We start from the raw sequence: 15,279 nt of genomic DNA on the forward strand, positions 1-15,279 counted from the left end.
TCTAATAACTTTTTTTTGGGGGGGTGGGAGGGGGTGACAATATATGAAATGCAAGGCACAGACTTTTTAAAGAGATATTGCATGCACTAAGTCCAGTATCTGTTTTAGAATGGTTATAGAAGTGGTGTTTTTTGAGGGTTTGGTTGGTTGTTTTTTTTTTCTCAGCCAGAAAAGGAAATCCACCAGAATGATTGAGTTTCCATCTCAGGTTTTATAGTTTACATCTCTTTCAACAGTTGAACTTTTTACTTCAATGTCTTGCTTGAAGCTTAATGGCTTCTGTTGTTTCAAATGCTATCAGGTAACTGAAAGATAGGGTGCTTTATGGCTTAAACTCCTTTTTTATACTTTGTTGTCTGCCTCCTCTGCCCCCACTCGTTTGTCATAAATGAGTCAAAAGGAAATCATGTTGGCAGTGGATGGAATACAATATTAATTCCAGAGTCAAGATTGTGTCAATCTGAAAAGTAAAGTAAGAGCAAGATCAAGGTTTAGGATGCAAGTAGTGTATGCAACATGTGATATGGAAAAATAGATTTGAGCTAGAGCAGAGTCAGGTCAGGCTAGCTGGGAATCACTGGAAAGTCAAGTTCAGAATCAGAGCCCTAACTTAGTCTGGGGCACACTTGCAACCAACGGGCATACTGGTCAGTGAAAAAGTGCGTGCTAGGCTTTTATTCCAAATAGCGTGGCAGACCGCAGTGTCCTAAAGCAGCTCCTAGTTTCATGGGCTGGTGGTTTCTTAGTTGAGAAAGAGGCAAAGACCTATAACCAGGAAAGTTTTCTTAGGAAAGTTCTCTTAGCTAGGAATTAAGTCTGTCTTTTCTGTTAGAAAACAGTAAGAGAAAGGTAAGTGACATCAGGACTGCTACTCAAAGCCAATGGGGTGATAGATCTAAGTGGGAGCAGACAATAGATGGTGCCTCTGCTGCATGCTGTGTTAGAGATGTCCAAGTTAGCTATCTTAAAGTGATTTGGAGGATACGTTGGTTTGTGTTTCATTTCAAGATGTCATGGCCAGACTACCTGATGGTAGACCAGTGCAGAGATGCTAAGCTACCTCTTTGCTGGATAGGTGTGTGTATATATAAAGGATTACTGTGTGCTCTTGGTGAGTTAAGGAGTAACTGTATGAATGACAAAACAGTTGTCACGGAGAAAGAGGAAGTTAGTACTTGCATTGCTCATTGCCTGAGTTTGGAGGGAAGGTCAGAGAAATGTTTGAGTGCGCTGCAGTCTGGCTTTGTCACGTCTTCAAAGATCTTAGAAAAGCTTTTTGCTTAGGTGCTTCAGAGATTAATAAGATTGGCGAACCAAGTTGTAATAGTGGGTATATATATGCTTTAATTATGTACCACCACTTGAAGTAGTGAAATTGGCTCCAGAGTGTTGTACAGCAATTGGATATTTAGGGCTGAACTTCCAAATCTGGATGCTGAAAGGAGCTTTGGCTAGCATTAAATTTCTGAATCTCTGTTTGAGAGCCAAAATGGAATTGCCAGTCTCTTACTAAAACCAAGTTGTTAGATTCTTGTTTCAGGATTTGGAATTTTCTTTAAGGAATTGTAGGTCACTCAGTAAGAAAAAGTCACAAATGACTCAAAACACTAAGTAAAACAGGTATTTGGTAGCTGCTGCTTAAGTTCTGTTACTTCTAAATTACTGTCAGCCTTCGTTATTGACATCTCCATATTTAGTTGCTAACTTCAGACTGAAGACTGAAAAATTCAGCTTAAACTGTTCTTTTCAAGACAGTGAAATTGCTGTAGTTCACCCAGATTACTGCACTGGGATTTCCCCTACACCCACTACGTTTATGTCACTTTAGTGACACCTTTCCAAAAATAAAGGCATAACTGAATGTTTGTTTTAAAGAAATGACAGGTAATGTAGTTACAGGCTTACCTTGTCCAGAGTTTGAAAAGTGCATTTCAGTACAGTTAGAGACAATCCTTTTTCCTGTTGTTTCTAGAAAGGATGGACAACTTATGGATCTAACTGAACATTTACAGTGATGCCAAATAGATTAACCTTGTGGTGTACATGGTTCTGGTGGTCCATGTTTGCAAAAAAATCCATGTAGGGAAGGAAACATAGTTTTTAAAGTCAGGAGTGAAAAGATGTTCTATTAGGTGAAAATCACTGAAGAGTCTCAAAATTTATTGGTAACAGAAGCCTGTGGAGAGATCTGCGTTGCCGGGCATCAGGTCAGTATTATTTCCTTATGGTTTTCTCCTTGCATTCCTATTGCTTGCTTAAGGTGCAAGAAATGGCTTAGGTAAGCTGAAAGATTGCTCATTATGTGTTTGCAAGAAGAAAATTAAATAGGACCTGGCCTGTTGATTTCTCAAGTCTTCTGACAATGTGGAGTTAATCTGTGATGGCAAAGATGGACACTAACATGGAGGTGCTCTAATTTCTATGTAAATCATCTTAGCATTTTGTGCTAAACACCTAACAGATGGGGTGACTCCCAGAGATGCTGTGAGATTACTGCTGATGAGAGGGGTCTGTCTTACCTTGCTTCCGCTGCTTACCTTGTACAATTGCCTGTGTTGGATTCCCTGCACTTCCCCTCTCCCCTAAATTATTTGTCCTTTGGGGAGGGTTTCATCTTTCTGCACGTGCGGAGAGGGGAGAAAACAGGTAACTCAATCTGATAAGTGTTAGAGCCAGTACAAGAGAGGAACTGAGACCTTCCTCCCAGGGCAGCAGTAACAGTCCTGTTAGCTCAGTTGCTAGCAGGACTGAGGTGTGTGTGTTTTCTTGAGTAGTATGACCCAAAGACGTGTCCCAGAATCTGTGGCCTTGTTTTGTTTTTGCTGGGTCAGTTTTCAACAAAGATGAGCAAGCAGATCTGGTAGACTGCTGTAGGTAGCCACACTAGCTAGTGTGGAACAGGGGAACAGATCTAGCTTGTAAGAGAGGAATGGTCTCAAAAAAATATTTTAGTTGCCTCCAGTTATTCATGAAACTGCAGTCATTGTAACTGCGGTTTGATATCTAGCAAAACATTAATCACCTTTCAGACTTACGAAGGGATTTTTTTGAAAACTGACTTGTGGGATCCTGCTGTTCATTTTGAGAAATGTTTACTGGGAAGAGGTTGGTTTAATTTTCTTATACAAGTCTCTTTGTGATTCTCTGTTTAGCATTTAACTGTTTCAGAATGAGAAAATGCATGCTACCTCCTCTTGGATAATTGTTTCTTATCAATAGTAACTGTTAGCTTTATTATGGTAGGGTTTATTCAATATTTCTTTATGGGAGAATAGTAATGAGGTAGAAGAAATACTATATCTGCATTTTATTGTAGCTGCATTAAGAGTTGATAGCTTGAAAATGGCCACTCTATTACAAAAAAGAATTAACTAAACCCTTTTATCAAACCCTGCTTAGTGAACTGGATTGTGGTGTCATGGTTGTACTTTCTGCATGTAGATCAAACTTTGGGTCAGTAGTTACAAACTTTGGACGTTATTTCAAGTAAATGACAATACAAATAAAGAGATGCTGTTGCCTAAAGAAGTTTCCCATTCTGTTTCTTTTTGTCAGCATGCTGATGCTTTCAGTTCTTCAGAGGAGACTGGAGACATTTCATGCATGTCAGCTCGTATGAACAAAATCATTTACACGTGTTTGTGTGTATATATGAAATTATGAAAACTTGTGTGATAGGAAATAAGTTTGGGGGATGGATGAGGAGAGGATGTAGTAGCTGTGAAATATGAGAGACGTTTTTAGAATTACTGTATCAGTACCATAGGTAACAAACATTAGCAGCTGCTTCCCCGACAAACATATTCAATACTGTCAATGTAGTGGTTCTAAAACTGCAACTCTTTAGGCATCTGTGTGGCTCTTGGGAATATTGGTTTTGGTCTATTGTTGCAAAATATATAGTGCAAGCAAATTCTTGTGAGTGAATGAAAGATCTTGAGAAACCTGTGAAATACCTTAATGCTTGCTGTGACTATAGCTGAGGGGTACCATGGACTTGTTTGCATGACTAGGAGAGATTTTGTAAATTTCTGGAAAATGTTATTAGATGAACACACCTCACTGGATGGTATGGTGTAATCCAAGTAATTGGCCTATCAGTTGGAGTAAATTAATTTCTATGCCTGATTCCTCCTTGCTGTAAATAAAGGAGATGAATCCGTCCAGAGGCCTGTGAGGAAGTGATACATGCACTTGGGTGTGAGCAGTTCTTCCAGATACTTGTGCACTTTCTTTGAAACACCTGTGATATTTTGGCAAGCTCATGATACTGAGGTCTTTATTACAGAGAGTCTTAATCTGTTCTTGCCTTTTCTCTAAATTACTGTTTCATGGGATATAAAAATCTCAATTTTAAAAACTTTTCAAGTCTACTATCTCGACTATGAAATTAGGCTAGATAATACACAAACAATGGTGGTTCTTTAAGTGTTAAAATCCTGGTAACAAAAAAACTTTGGAGGTACTTTATTTGTGCTAGATGGAAAAAGTAGCATCATTCAGTAGTTACCGTGTCTTGAATAAATGCCCATAGTTTCCATATTGTGTAATAATTAAAGTGACATCCTGCTTAGGTTATGCCTGCTTATAATGGTATATCTCCTGCATTTATCAGTTGATATCAATATTTAACTGTACATGTCTTGTTATATATGTGGTCTTACAGTGGCTATAGTAATGCTAATATAGTTGTCCTGTTGATCAAAATGGTGAACAATTTATTGTGTGTTTTAGGTATTGAGGGTGATTTATCTCTTGCATCATGCGTGAATACAAGCTAGTGGTTCTTGGTTCTGGAGGTGTTGGAAAGTCTGCTCTGGTAAGTACTCAGTGGGGCAGTTCAAGTACGTTTTCTGAGGCTTCTGATGTCTTTTTTCTCTAATACTCTCTCTAGTAACCCGTATTTCTTTTAAGTAAGTGTGCACAAATAAACATAAATGTGAGTAATTACTGCTGAGAGTTCCTAGCTAGAATAGGTACATCCTTTACTGGGTGTATCCACATCCATTAGTGTCTTCTCGCACGCTAATATTTTTGTACGGGGTTGGTTGATGGTGCTTGGTCAGATCTTTGCCTGTCTTGCACAGTGAAGTGCATAGCCACAGTATTATGAAGGTCTCTGGCTTTGCAGGGTAACCCTGCCATAGGTCTGTGGGAAATCAAGCTGCTTCATGAAACCCGCACAATGAGCTGGTTTGCCTGTGTCTGCCTTGGTAATTCCTGTCTCTAGAAAGGTCTTCAGGGTGCTGTTTGTTTAATGTTTGATAGCAGTCTCCAAAGCACTAATATTTCTTTTAAGCAAATACAAATATATATTTGCATGCTTGTGGGAAGTTTAGAATGTTTTCTACATCCTTCCCTGCAAGTAGGTGTATAGCTGCGGCAGGTACATGGTTGTAAACCAAAAAGCTCATGCATTTTAGTTAAACAATTACAGAAAAGTTTAGTCTGACCTAGTCTAGTGCTGAAAAAGTTCACAGAATATGATGTTCTCAACCCACGTAAGGACTTTACATCTTTCAGTTTAATTGTGCACCTTATCATAAAGTAAGGTCTAGAGGTCCACTCTGTCAGGTGAGAACTATTTTCTTACAAAGCATTTCCTAAAGGAAAACTTAAATGACAAATTATCTTAGATTGTGAAACAACTTTTTCCTTCACCTCTGAATTCTTTATCTTACTGCAGCATTTCTGGATTTGAACCTGTCTCCTCTTGGCCATTGAGTCTTAAAGTTCCACTTGACTTGTGCTAAAAACGTCCTACGTGCTAGGTACACAGGAATATCCTATTGGGTCTAGTTAAGAGTAGTAAATGATGGCAGTTGTTTTTTGACTAATTCCTGTGCTGGCAGATAAGTAGCAGAAGATGCAGTAGTTCTAAATGCAAAGGTAAAAGCCATGCAGCTGTATACAGTATCCTATTCAACTAAAAACTAATAATGATTCCAGCAGTTAGACAAACCTTAAATCAATGCATGCTTTAATTCTTATGCTCCAAGTGAGAGTGGATAAAGGAAGGTGTAGCATTGCTTCATCTAACAGTACTTAGTCAAATAGGCATATACATCTAACTTCCTGTTGTTTCTTATAATTTCTAGTTATGTCAATCACTTAATTTGCCTTCAAAAACGTAATGGATAACTGAGTATACACCTAGAACAGTAATTTGTGTACAATGTTTACAAAATGTCACTATACAAGAAGAATCTTACAAGAATTTTTGTGTTGCAGACTGTACAGTTTGTTCAAGGAATATTTGTTGAAAAATACGATCCTACGATAGAAGACTCCTACAGAAAGGTATATGCAAAAGACCTCCCTAGTATCACAGAAACTTAAAACTGCAGTACACATTGTCAAATATTTGAGTCGTTGCTTGAACAAGGGTATGCCTGGTAATGCCACATAATACCTGGTAACTTAACAAGTTAGACTTTAAGAGCACCTTTACATTTCTAAAAGTAATAATTCAAGACTAGCTTTTTAATGTTTAAGCATAATACTTTACTAGCTAGTCAGTAAAAAATGGTAATTTCATTGTCTGAATTGGGAATGTTAATTTTTTTTTAAGTAAAATAAAGTACCACTTTTTGGTTTTTATAATTTTTTGTGTGTGTGTTAATATCTGCAGCTAGATTTGGACCTGTATGTTGGAGGTTCTAAGCTTTTTTGCTACTAAGAAAATCTGCTAAAAACAGCTGGAGGCAACATATTGTATTCTTAACCATTTCATTGATAGCTTGATACGCTTCCATTAGATGGGTTGTTGTTTTATTAATAAGTTAATGCAAACCTATCATAAATGAACAAACACTTACAGTAGCCTGTTAGTTTCTCTCTTCCCATCTTCAGCATGACAGGCTGAAAGGTCTGACTCTGCATGCATCATCTTGAATCTCCATATTGCTCACTCTTCAGTTTCAGCTGAGACCATGATTAATATTCCAGGCTAAGATAGTTTACATCTGGACTGCTACCAAAAGAGTTAATCATTTGGTGAAGCAGATTAGTTTTCAGCTGTGTCAGTTTCTTGATATTTTTTTCTTTTTTCTAGCTGAATTACTTTTCAGATGCAGCTCACCATGTGGCCACAAAAATACCAGTGTCTGTACAAGGGAGGCAAGATGCACAAACCCTAGCTGGAAATGGGCAAAAATGGCAGTACCTCCTCTTTCAGTACTGGGCTACATTTATATTGGAATAAAGAGGCTGCTTTAACAGCCATCGCAGCCTATCGTTACCAGAATCTCTTCTGAACAGAAGAGCAATTAGTGAGAGCAAAATTATAATTTCACACTTGTTTTCTTTGACCTCATAGAAATCTATATGCTGGAAAAATCCTAGTCTTTCTTAAGCACGTGGGCTTCCAGCCAAAGCTAGAACTCTTATTAAAAAGAGACAACTGCAAAAAAAATTCTATATAGCCACTTACTTTTTCTGTATTAGAGGAGCAGGAATTTTGGATTCTATCCCGATGTTTGGTGGAGGTCTTTGCTGGGTCAGGCTCAGTAAATGACTCCAAAAATACTCACAAGCTGTACTAAAGTGAAATGTTTCCTTTGTTATATATTTACATTCTTCAGGTCATATTAGATTCGTGATGTTTGCTGGGTGAATTTTTCCAAAGGCTGTTTCCATGGAGCCTGAAAAAGTAAAGCCATCTCAAGAAATTTTGCCTTTTGCTAAGTAATTTTTTTAGCAAAGATCTTCTAATGTTTCTTTCAGGTTTGGTCCTGAAATGACTAGGAACATCTCTATGTATTCTTCTTCTCAAATCAGGCAGATTTTTGAAGTCTTGCTTAAGTCTGGACAACACTTTATGCAGTCATTTTCTTCCCCTCACTGCTAGTTACAATTCTAACTTGCTGCTTGACTTGGGTGATTTTAAAATGTATTGGTTTGGCAGTTGCGATTCTGTACTATTAATCTTAAATCTAATTTTATAATATTTGAAGTTGAGAGGATGTAGCTTGAAATATTTTAAGTTTGTCTGGAACTAAATAATTTGAGCATCAAGTCTTGAAACTTGATGCCTTGGTTTACTCCCCAAATATTTCTTCATAAAGAGAATAGATGCTGCTTAATTAGCTGAATAACTTTGTAGGCAATACATGCTAAAATAGTGGCTATTGAAGGAATCTCCATCCCTAGGGGGCACGGAGGAGGTGTGAGAGGAGTGGAAATACTCCTCTTCCCCACCCTGCAAGCTCAAATCTAGTTACAAAAGAAAAGCTCAGAATTAAACTAGTGATAACACATATATCGGGAATAGGGGACATGAAGTTCTTTCTGAGTGCTGCTGGTCTGCCAACTAGGAATCTTACATGCAGATGGAAACAAGGGAAGTGTATCAATAGTTTGAAAGGAAAAAAAAAGGTGGGTAGCCTGCTTGAAACAGCTTGAGGGCACTTCCTGTGTCCTTTCATGCCCTCAAGGCTGTTTTGGGGTGTTTTTGTTTTTTGGGGTGTTTTTTTTTGAGGTAGAAACTAGATAGAGGAACTCTAAAATAGATCCAGAAACCGATCTGGCTTCTTAAACCTTCTACTTTTTGCAAATTTTTCTAAGCTGGATCAGTTTCCTAATTAGTGTCACTAAAGGCTTGTTTTGGGGACACCACTCTTAGTAGTTTGCTTGGTTTATTGTTTGCTGTGTACTACTTATTCTTTTGTTGATCTAAATTACTATTAAATGAGCATTAGTGTGCCAATCCAACTTTCCAGTTTTCACCTGTACTTTTCTTTCAATCTGTGAATGATCCCTGAAACAAGTAGAAATTAGTTGTGCTAGTTGCTGATAACCATCATTACAAATTCAGCAGCCTCCTTTTTAATAATCAAAAAATCCCTAATCACTTTGCAAAGTGGTACTTGGCTGCTGACGCTGCTTTTGAAAATGTCACTAGGGCTCTTGAAAGGCTTCTTCCTGCTGTTTTCAAAGTGTATATCCATATAAACTTCTTAAGCCATTATGTTGCTTTATGCATTATGAATTTGCTTATAAAATCACACAATTCCTGGTGTCTTTGGAGGGGAGAGTTGCAAGAGGAAAAACTCTAACCACATCTTTCTCTCTTGACAGCAAGTTGAAGTAGATGCACAACAGTGTATGCTTGAAATCTTAGATACTGCAGGAACGGTATGTAAAACCAACTTTCCTAAATACTGATGTACAGTGTTAAAACCATCAAAAGCTGTAGAGCTGTAAATGATGACACGCTTCCTTCTTCATTCTCTAAAGAGTAACTGTGGTCAGTGCATTGGATTAAAGGATGTTCTTTAACATACTAGTATTTAAACAAAACTTGAGTGTTGCAGCAGAAAATGAATTGCAAGTTTCCTGTGAGCTCATGTTCTGTAATAGGGGAAACATGAGATTGAGAATTTTAAAAGAGGTTGTGCTGCTGTTTTAAGTTTATATTGCCCAGAGGAAAATTTAGGCCCAATGGTTACTTGGGTTTGATTTCTGTTGCTGTAGAAAATATATGTTTTCTTCTCCTCTCCTTTTTTGTTTTGTGTGAGAGATGTACTCTGACATTAGGATAAAAATAGTATCACTTTAGTCAGCTTGTGTGAACTTAAAGCACAGGGTTATGCTGACCCTTTGCATACTGGTCCGGTTTTTCTCTGACTTGTTCCAAAATCTACTGAAAGCAGTCTTTTCCTTCATTGATTCCAGTGAGCACAAGCTCAAGACCCTTGGAGTGTAGCATGTGTTCTCTGAACTCTAATAATAATCTGGTCCAATAATAATTTATTTAAATTCCATATTAGAATAAGGCCATGTAAAACTACAGAAAGATGGAGTGGCTGTTTTCTCAAAATATATTGGGCCTTTCATCTGACATACAGCAAGGGACTTGATGAGCGATTGATCAGTCACAAGATAGCCGAGTCACCAATGCGGGAAAGGCAAATGCAGTTCCACGGTCATACTGGTGAGAGTTTTCAAACAGGGAGAAGTCTTAATGCTGCTCTGCAGTGCACCAGCGAGTCTTCATATGCAATATTGTAGCTGTCACTGAAGTCTAGGAAATGTGACAAGTCTATTGAGTGTCTCCATCCTCTAGTCAATCTCCTTGAAAATGAAAGTAGAATTTAACATAGGCAAGTGCGTACACTACAAAATGGAGGCTGAAAAGGGATGTGTTTACTTTGCGATGCGTTTTAAAGAACGGTCAGGAGATGGGAAAAAGTTGGTATGTAAGGAAGGATTCAGGAGGAATGTAACTTCTGTAATCTGATTACACTGTAGCTTCTACTGTACCTCCTCTCTTTTGAAATTAACTTTTGTGATTTCCCTTCCCCTCCCCCCCCCCCAGCATATAGCCCTTGGCAATATCTAGATAGATATTGTTCAGCCACCCCAGATAATGTTCCAGATTTATTTAAAAGTGGTTCAGTTTACTGTAATGCTTATAGTCAAATAGTAAAATATTGGTCATTATTAAAAAAGGGGGGAGGGCACAAATGCATCGTACTTGTGATCCATTTGTAACCTGAAATATACGGCAGTTTGTGTAAGGAAAGTGCAAATTGAATGCAACATCTGTATCTCTCCTTTTTTTTAATTACAGGAACAGTTTACAGCAATGAGAGACCTATACATGAAAAATGGACAAGGTTTTGCATTAGTATATTCCATCACAGCACAGTCCACATTTAATGATTTACAGGATCTAAGAGAACAGATTCTTCGAGTTAAAGACACTGATGATGTAAGCATCTGTAAAAATGCTTAATACTTATATTTACAGTTTTTATTACAGATGTTGTAATGTATACACTGTGGTTGGATAGCTTCCAAGCTTTAAATTAAGAGACAAATCAACCAGTAGATGCATAGTACAGAAATGCAACTCTTAAGGCAAACTGGAGAAATTGTAAATTGTCATGTGGTATATAAAGAGAATTGTCTTTTTAATCTCTTCCTTTAAAATACTCTATTTGAAGCTGTATGTAAACTTATTCACTAGTACTGAAGAAAACATTTCTAAAGCAACTCTATTCTTACCTCAATTACTATCAATGAAGCTTTAAAAAAACCTACAGTTCAATTTTTCTCTTCAGTATGCCTAACTGTTTATGGTATTTTAAAAGCAGAAAATTCTAAGTTTTTACAGAAGGCAGTACTGTAAGCTTTAAACTTGCATGTTATGTAGCTTTTATATTTTGTGTGTGTGCTTGCAAGTAAGTTTGGTCATACTATTTCCACACAATTTCGATATGCACCTCTTAGTGTTATTAAAGCTATAAAGAGAGGCTAAAACATTCCAGTTTATAATTGATTAAAAAAAAACTCACTGCGGTTGTAGGAAGTGAATACTTAGTCCCTTAATAAAAGGAAGAAAGGAATTTCAAATGTGAAACATCAGTAAAAGTGTGTTTTTAAACGAAATACCTTGTAGGCTGTAGCCATCAGACAGAGTCTTCTGTGGAAAAAAAAAATGTAAGCAATGAACAGTTTAAGTGTGCTCGTCTCATTTAAACTGTGCTCATGGAGACTTTGGTCCATTCCTTACCGCATGTATCCACATATGCTTCTGCTGCCAGCAGACACAGAATGTATTAAATATTTCAGAGAAGTTCATTGTGACTCTTGCATTACAAACCACCTTGCACTTTCTTAAGCGTAAGCATTTGCAGGTCTTGCCTATGTTCAGCAGATTTCTTCTAGAAGCAATTTATTACCCGTTATCACAAATGTATCTCGAAAGGGTAGTATTTAAGTTACATGTGTCTTTCCCATCCAGAACCTACCAAGTTATAGCCTTGTTTAGCACCAAATTAATTTTGTACTCTAAAGATCAAGACAAATGTGACGATACTTGAAACCTTCGTTTACATGGTACATTTATGCTGATTCGCATAAGCTTTCTTTGGTAGTATTTTGGTAATATTTCCTTGGAATTGTATTTCTCTTTAGAACACTTCCCTCAGTCTTGAAAGCCATTCCATAGTTTCAGGAGAAAGAGAATGAGCTTCAAGTTGCAACTTTTGTTCTCACCAAAATTTACATAAAGTTTTTCCTATGCCAAAGCTTAGGCATGACTTGCTTTTTCAGTGGGGGGAAATTAAATGATCAAAATATTGTAAACCTTTTTTCAACACTTGAATTTGGGGGAGACTTAGCTATGTCCTTAAATTAGTAAAAGGAAGGAGAAAAACCACCTTTGTATGATTGTCTTTTCTTGCCACAAAGGTCAATGCAGTGTTTTCTGTAGTTAGTGATTTTGATAAGCTAGCATGTTTCTTTCCTCTGTATGCATCAGCTTACTAATAAGAACCGTGTGAGCAAACTGCTCTTGAAAGAAGTGCAGATACGCTGGAAGTAGAGAAGTGGTGAAAGGAGCTTTAGCATCCTTCATGATGCTACCCAGTATAGGCCACTTGTTCCAGGATTTCTGAATATGTAAGAATCTTGTAGCAGATTCTTCAGTAAACTTCTTGATACCTTAAACATGTAAAAATGAAATCTCATTAGGTCTTCTAGACATTTTCTCAATTGGCAGCGTACCGAATCCTCAAACCATTCCTCCCACTGCCCTGCCAAACAGCAGGGGAAAAAAATGCAGTCACTTTGATTTGAAGATTTAAGTCTCACACAACTGTACTTAAGTTTCTGTTATACCAGAGCTTGATTATTCTGGAGGTCAGGATCCTCTAAGGATTCAGATAGGGTTCTGGGTGTGCATTTGCATTGTGCCTTCCCAAAATTTTAATGAATTCTTTGCTGGTGTTAAATTGTTTTTAGGTGCCTATGATTCTGGTTGGCAATAAGTGTGACTTGGAAGATGAAAGAGTTGTGGGAAAGGAACAAGGTCAGAACCTAGCAAGACAATGGAATAACTGTGCATTCTTAGAGTCTTCTGCAAAATCAAAGATAAATGTTAACGAGGTAAGGCACACTACCTATGGGGAGAGGGGTGGCAGGGAGAGAAAGATGGGACACTGTGTTCTGGTAACCAAACATTACTGTTTGTCAAGAAAAACTAATAAAAACATGAATAACATTCACTGTAATGGACAAAACTGTACAAAAATATTGTGAGAATTTGTGAGATGTTTCTATTAAGGGATGTAGTGAGCTTTGACTTAGGACTTTTTAAAATTATACTATTTTAGTATAATTAGTTTTCAAATTACATTCATAAGAATTTGGGATAAATACTTTATTCATGTTACATTCCCTAGTTGATATAATCTCTATCCACTGAGAATGCACTGCTAGACTACTTTTTTTTTTGTAAAAAGACCTTTAAGAGAGTTAAGTCCTTAAAACTAATTGATATAAGTTATTTGGTATTAAATTATTTGAGATAGTAAGGACAAGAACTCTTAAGGGTTTTGTCCAAATTAGCAGCTGATTAGAGAAGAGACCTAAATAAGTGCTCTGTGTGGAGAAGAAAAAGGTGGGGGGGAGGGAGGGCAAAAACCTTTCTACTGTCTAGCTGCTTATTTATTTAGCAGGAGCTAGGTGACTGATCAAACACATGCGTTTTTGGGACTTGCCATAGTGCATTTCTTCTTATCCAGTGGGGGTGCCAGCATAAAGAAAGGGATGCAAAAATTTTTAGAAAAAGAAGCTGTGTTAGTGTTTACGTTTCTGGAACAGCTTGAATATTATGATAAACCCTGCAATTCATTGTGTGTTCTGGAAAACATTGTTGGCAGCATCAGTCAAGAAAAGGGCCTCTGTGCAAGACTTGCATGTAATCAAATGAGTATGGTGGTTTTAAGCACAGCTGATTTTAAAAATGAGTAATGTGTGTTTAATTAGTTGGGAATTTCTGGAAACTATTCAGTTTTTCTTAAATACAAATTAATCAGCTTAACTATATAAAAGTCATATGTTTAATAAACTAGAACTTCCATCAAATACTAAAAGCCCTTGTTGGGAAGTTTGGTGCTTTGCAGCCAGTGCTTAGGAAACTGCTGGGGTGGCTCTCTGGGAAGTATGAGGACTTCCTTGATTTAGGAGAAATAATTGGAACAATGTCAGTTATGAATGAAACAGATGCTGTTTAATTGTAGTATGTAGACTTGTCTTAAATCAGCCTTTCAACAAAATCATGCTCTAATTAGAATTCTAGGAGATTCAAAGTGTGAGAGAGTCTCATACATGAGTTACTTTTCTAGGAAATGTTACGCTTACGTCATGCTGTAGTCCTAGAGAGGCTGCTGAATTAATTCTCTAGACTTTAGTATTTTTAAGTATCTGGAAAAGCATGATCTCATTCGAATACAAGAGACTATTACAGAATATGCAGTGTACTTGAGTTATCATGAAAATGTCGAGTTAAAACTTACTAGAACGTTCTTTAAAAGAATATCTTTAGAGTGATTTGAGTTAGAAGAAAGCTGTGGCTTGTTTCTTGATCTCAGTGCTAAATTGCAAAGTAATAACATATAGTAGTTGATTATTGTGACATATATCATGCATGTTCAGATAAATTTGACCCAGAGATTAAACAGCTGCAGATTATAGATGCCTTTCCAATTTGCGTCATTGAAAGTAGAAAAGCCTCGACAGACAATCATCTTAAACAGAAAATAAACAGGTATTAAGTAAGTATACAATTTAACTTTCTGGCTTTGTGATAACTAAATATTTACAGGGGTTCTTGAGTATGTGAGTACATTATGTGTGAAGATTCAAGGCTTAAGGTTATGAGAGAAGCCTCTTAATTCCAATAACCAACTGATTTTTATATTCTCAGATCTTTTATGACCTTGTGCGACAAATTAACAGAAAAACTCCAGTGCCTGGAAAAGCACGCAAAAAGTCATCATGTCAGCTACTTTAATACATAGCTGTACTGTAGCTCTGAGCCAGGTAAACATTTTAAAATTTTCTGTGTATTATGGCTATTAAAAACAAACAAAACAACAAGAAAACGCTAAACAACGGTGGTGGCTGTTAATGCAGAACAGCATTGAAAATTCTTGATTTACATTGTCATAGAAATTTTTATGGTCTTTATTTTGCCATTCCAAAGTCAGTACTACAAATATGTGCAAGATACACTGTTCACACTAGTACCGTTTCCCCCCCCCCCCAAGCATTAAAGTGTTGGTAGAGCTCAAATTAAGGATGTTCGTTCTGATACTTCAAAACATTAGCTTTTGGAAACAGGGTTTTCTTTTTTAAAGGCTCATAGAATATACTGCAAGAGCTCAATTATCAGGAATACACATTGTAGAATACTGCAGTTTGCATGCTAAAATGTCACTTTCTGCTTTGAACTCCTGCACATACTTGCATGATGTCATAGGAATTTAG

At 37.0% G+C, this 15,279-nt stretch overlaps 1 protein-coding gene across 2 annotated transcripts in view; it reads left to right on the forward strand.

Moving 5' to 3' along the window:
- The window catches only part of RAP1B (RAP1B, member of RAS oncogene family), a 34,227-nt gene that overhangs the window by 14,377 nt on the left and 4,571 nt on the right, over positions 1–15,279 (forward strand). For both annotated transcript variants that reach the window (XM_075149405.1, XM_075149416.1), the window contains exons 2-7: positions 4,735–4,819; positions 6,232–6,300; positions 9,079–9,135; positions 10,574–10,714; positions 12,751–12,894; positions 14,717–14,832. In XM_075149405.1, the coding sequence (XP_075005506.1) occupies positions 4,763–4,819; positions 6,232–6,300; positions 9,079–9,135; positions 10,574–10,714; positions 12,751–12,894; positions 14,717–14,803 (555 nt within the window). In that variant the 5' untranslated portion in view covers positions 4,735–4,762 and the 3' untranslated portion in view covers positions 14,804–14,832. The remainder of the gene's footprint in view (positions 1–4,734; positions 4,820–6,231; positions 6,301–9,078; positions 9,136–10,573; positions 10,715–12,750; positions 12,895–14,716; positions 14,833–15,279) is intronic.

The sequence above is a fragment of the Calonectris borealis genome, chromosome 1, assembly GCF_964195595.1.
Source record: "Calonectris borealis chromosome 1, bCalBor7.hap1.2, whole genome shotgun sequence".
NCBI classification, from domain to species: Eukaryota; Metazoa; Chordata; class Aves; order Procellariiformes; family Procellariidae; genus Calonectris; species Calonectris borealis.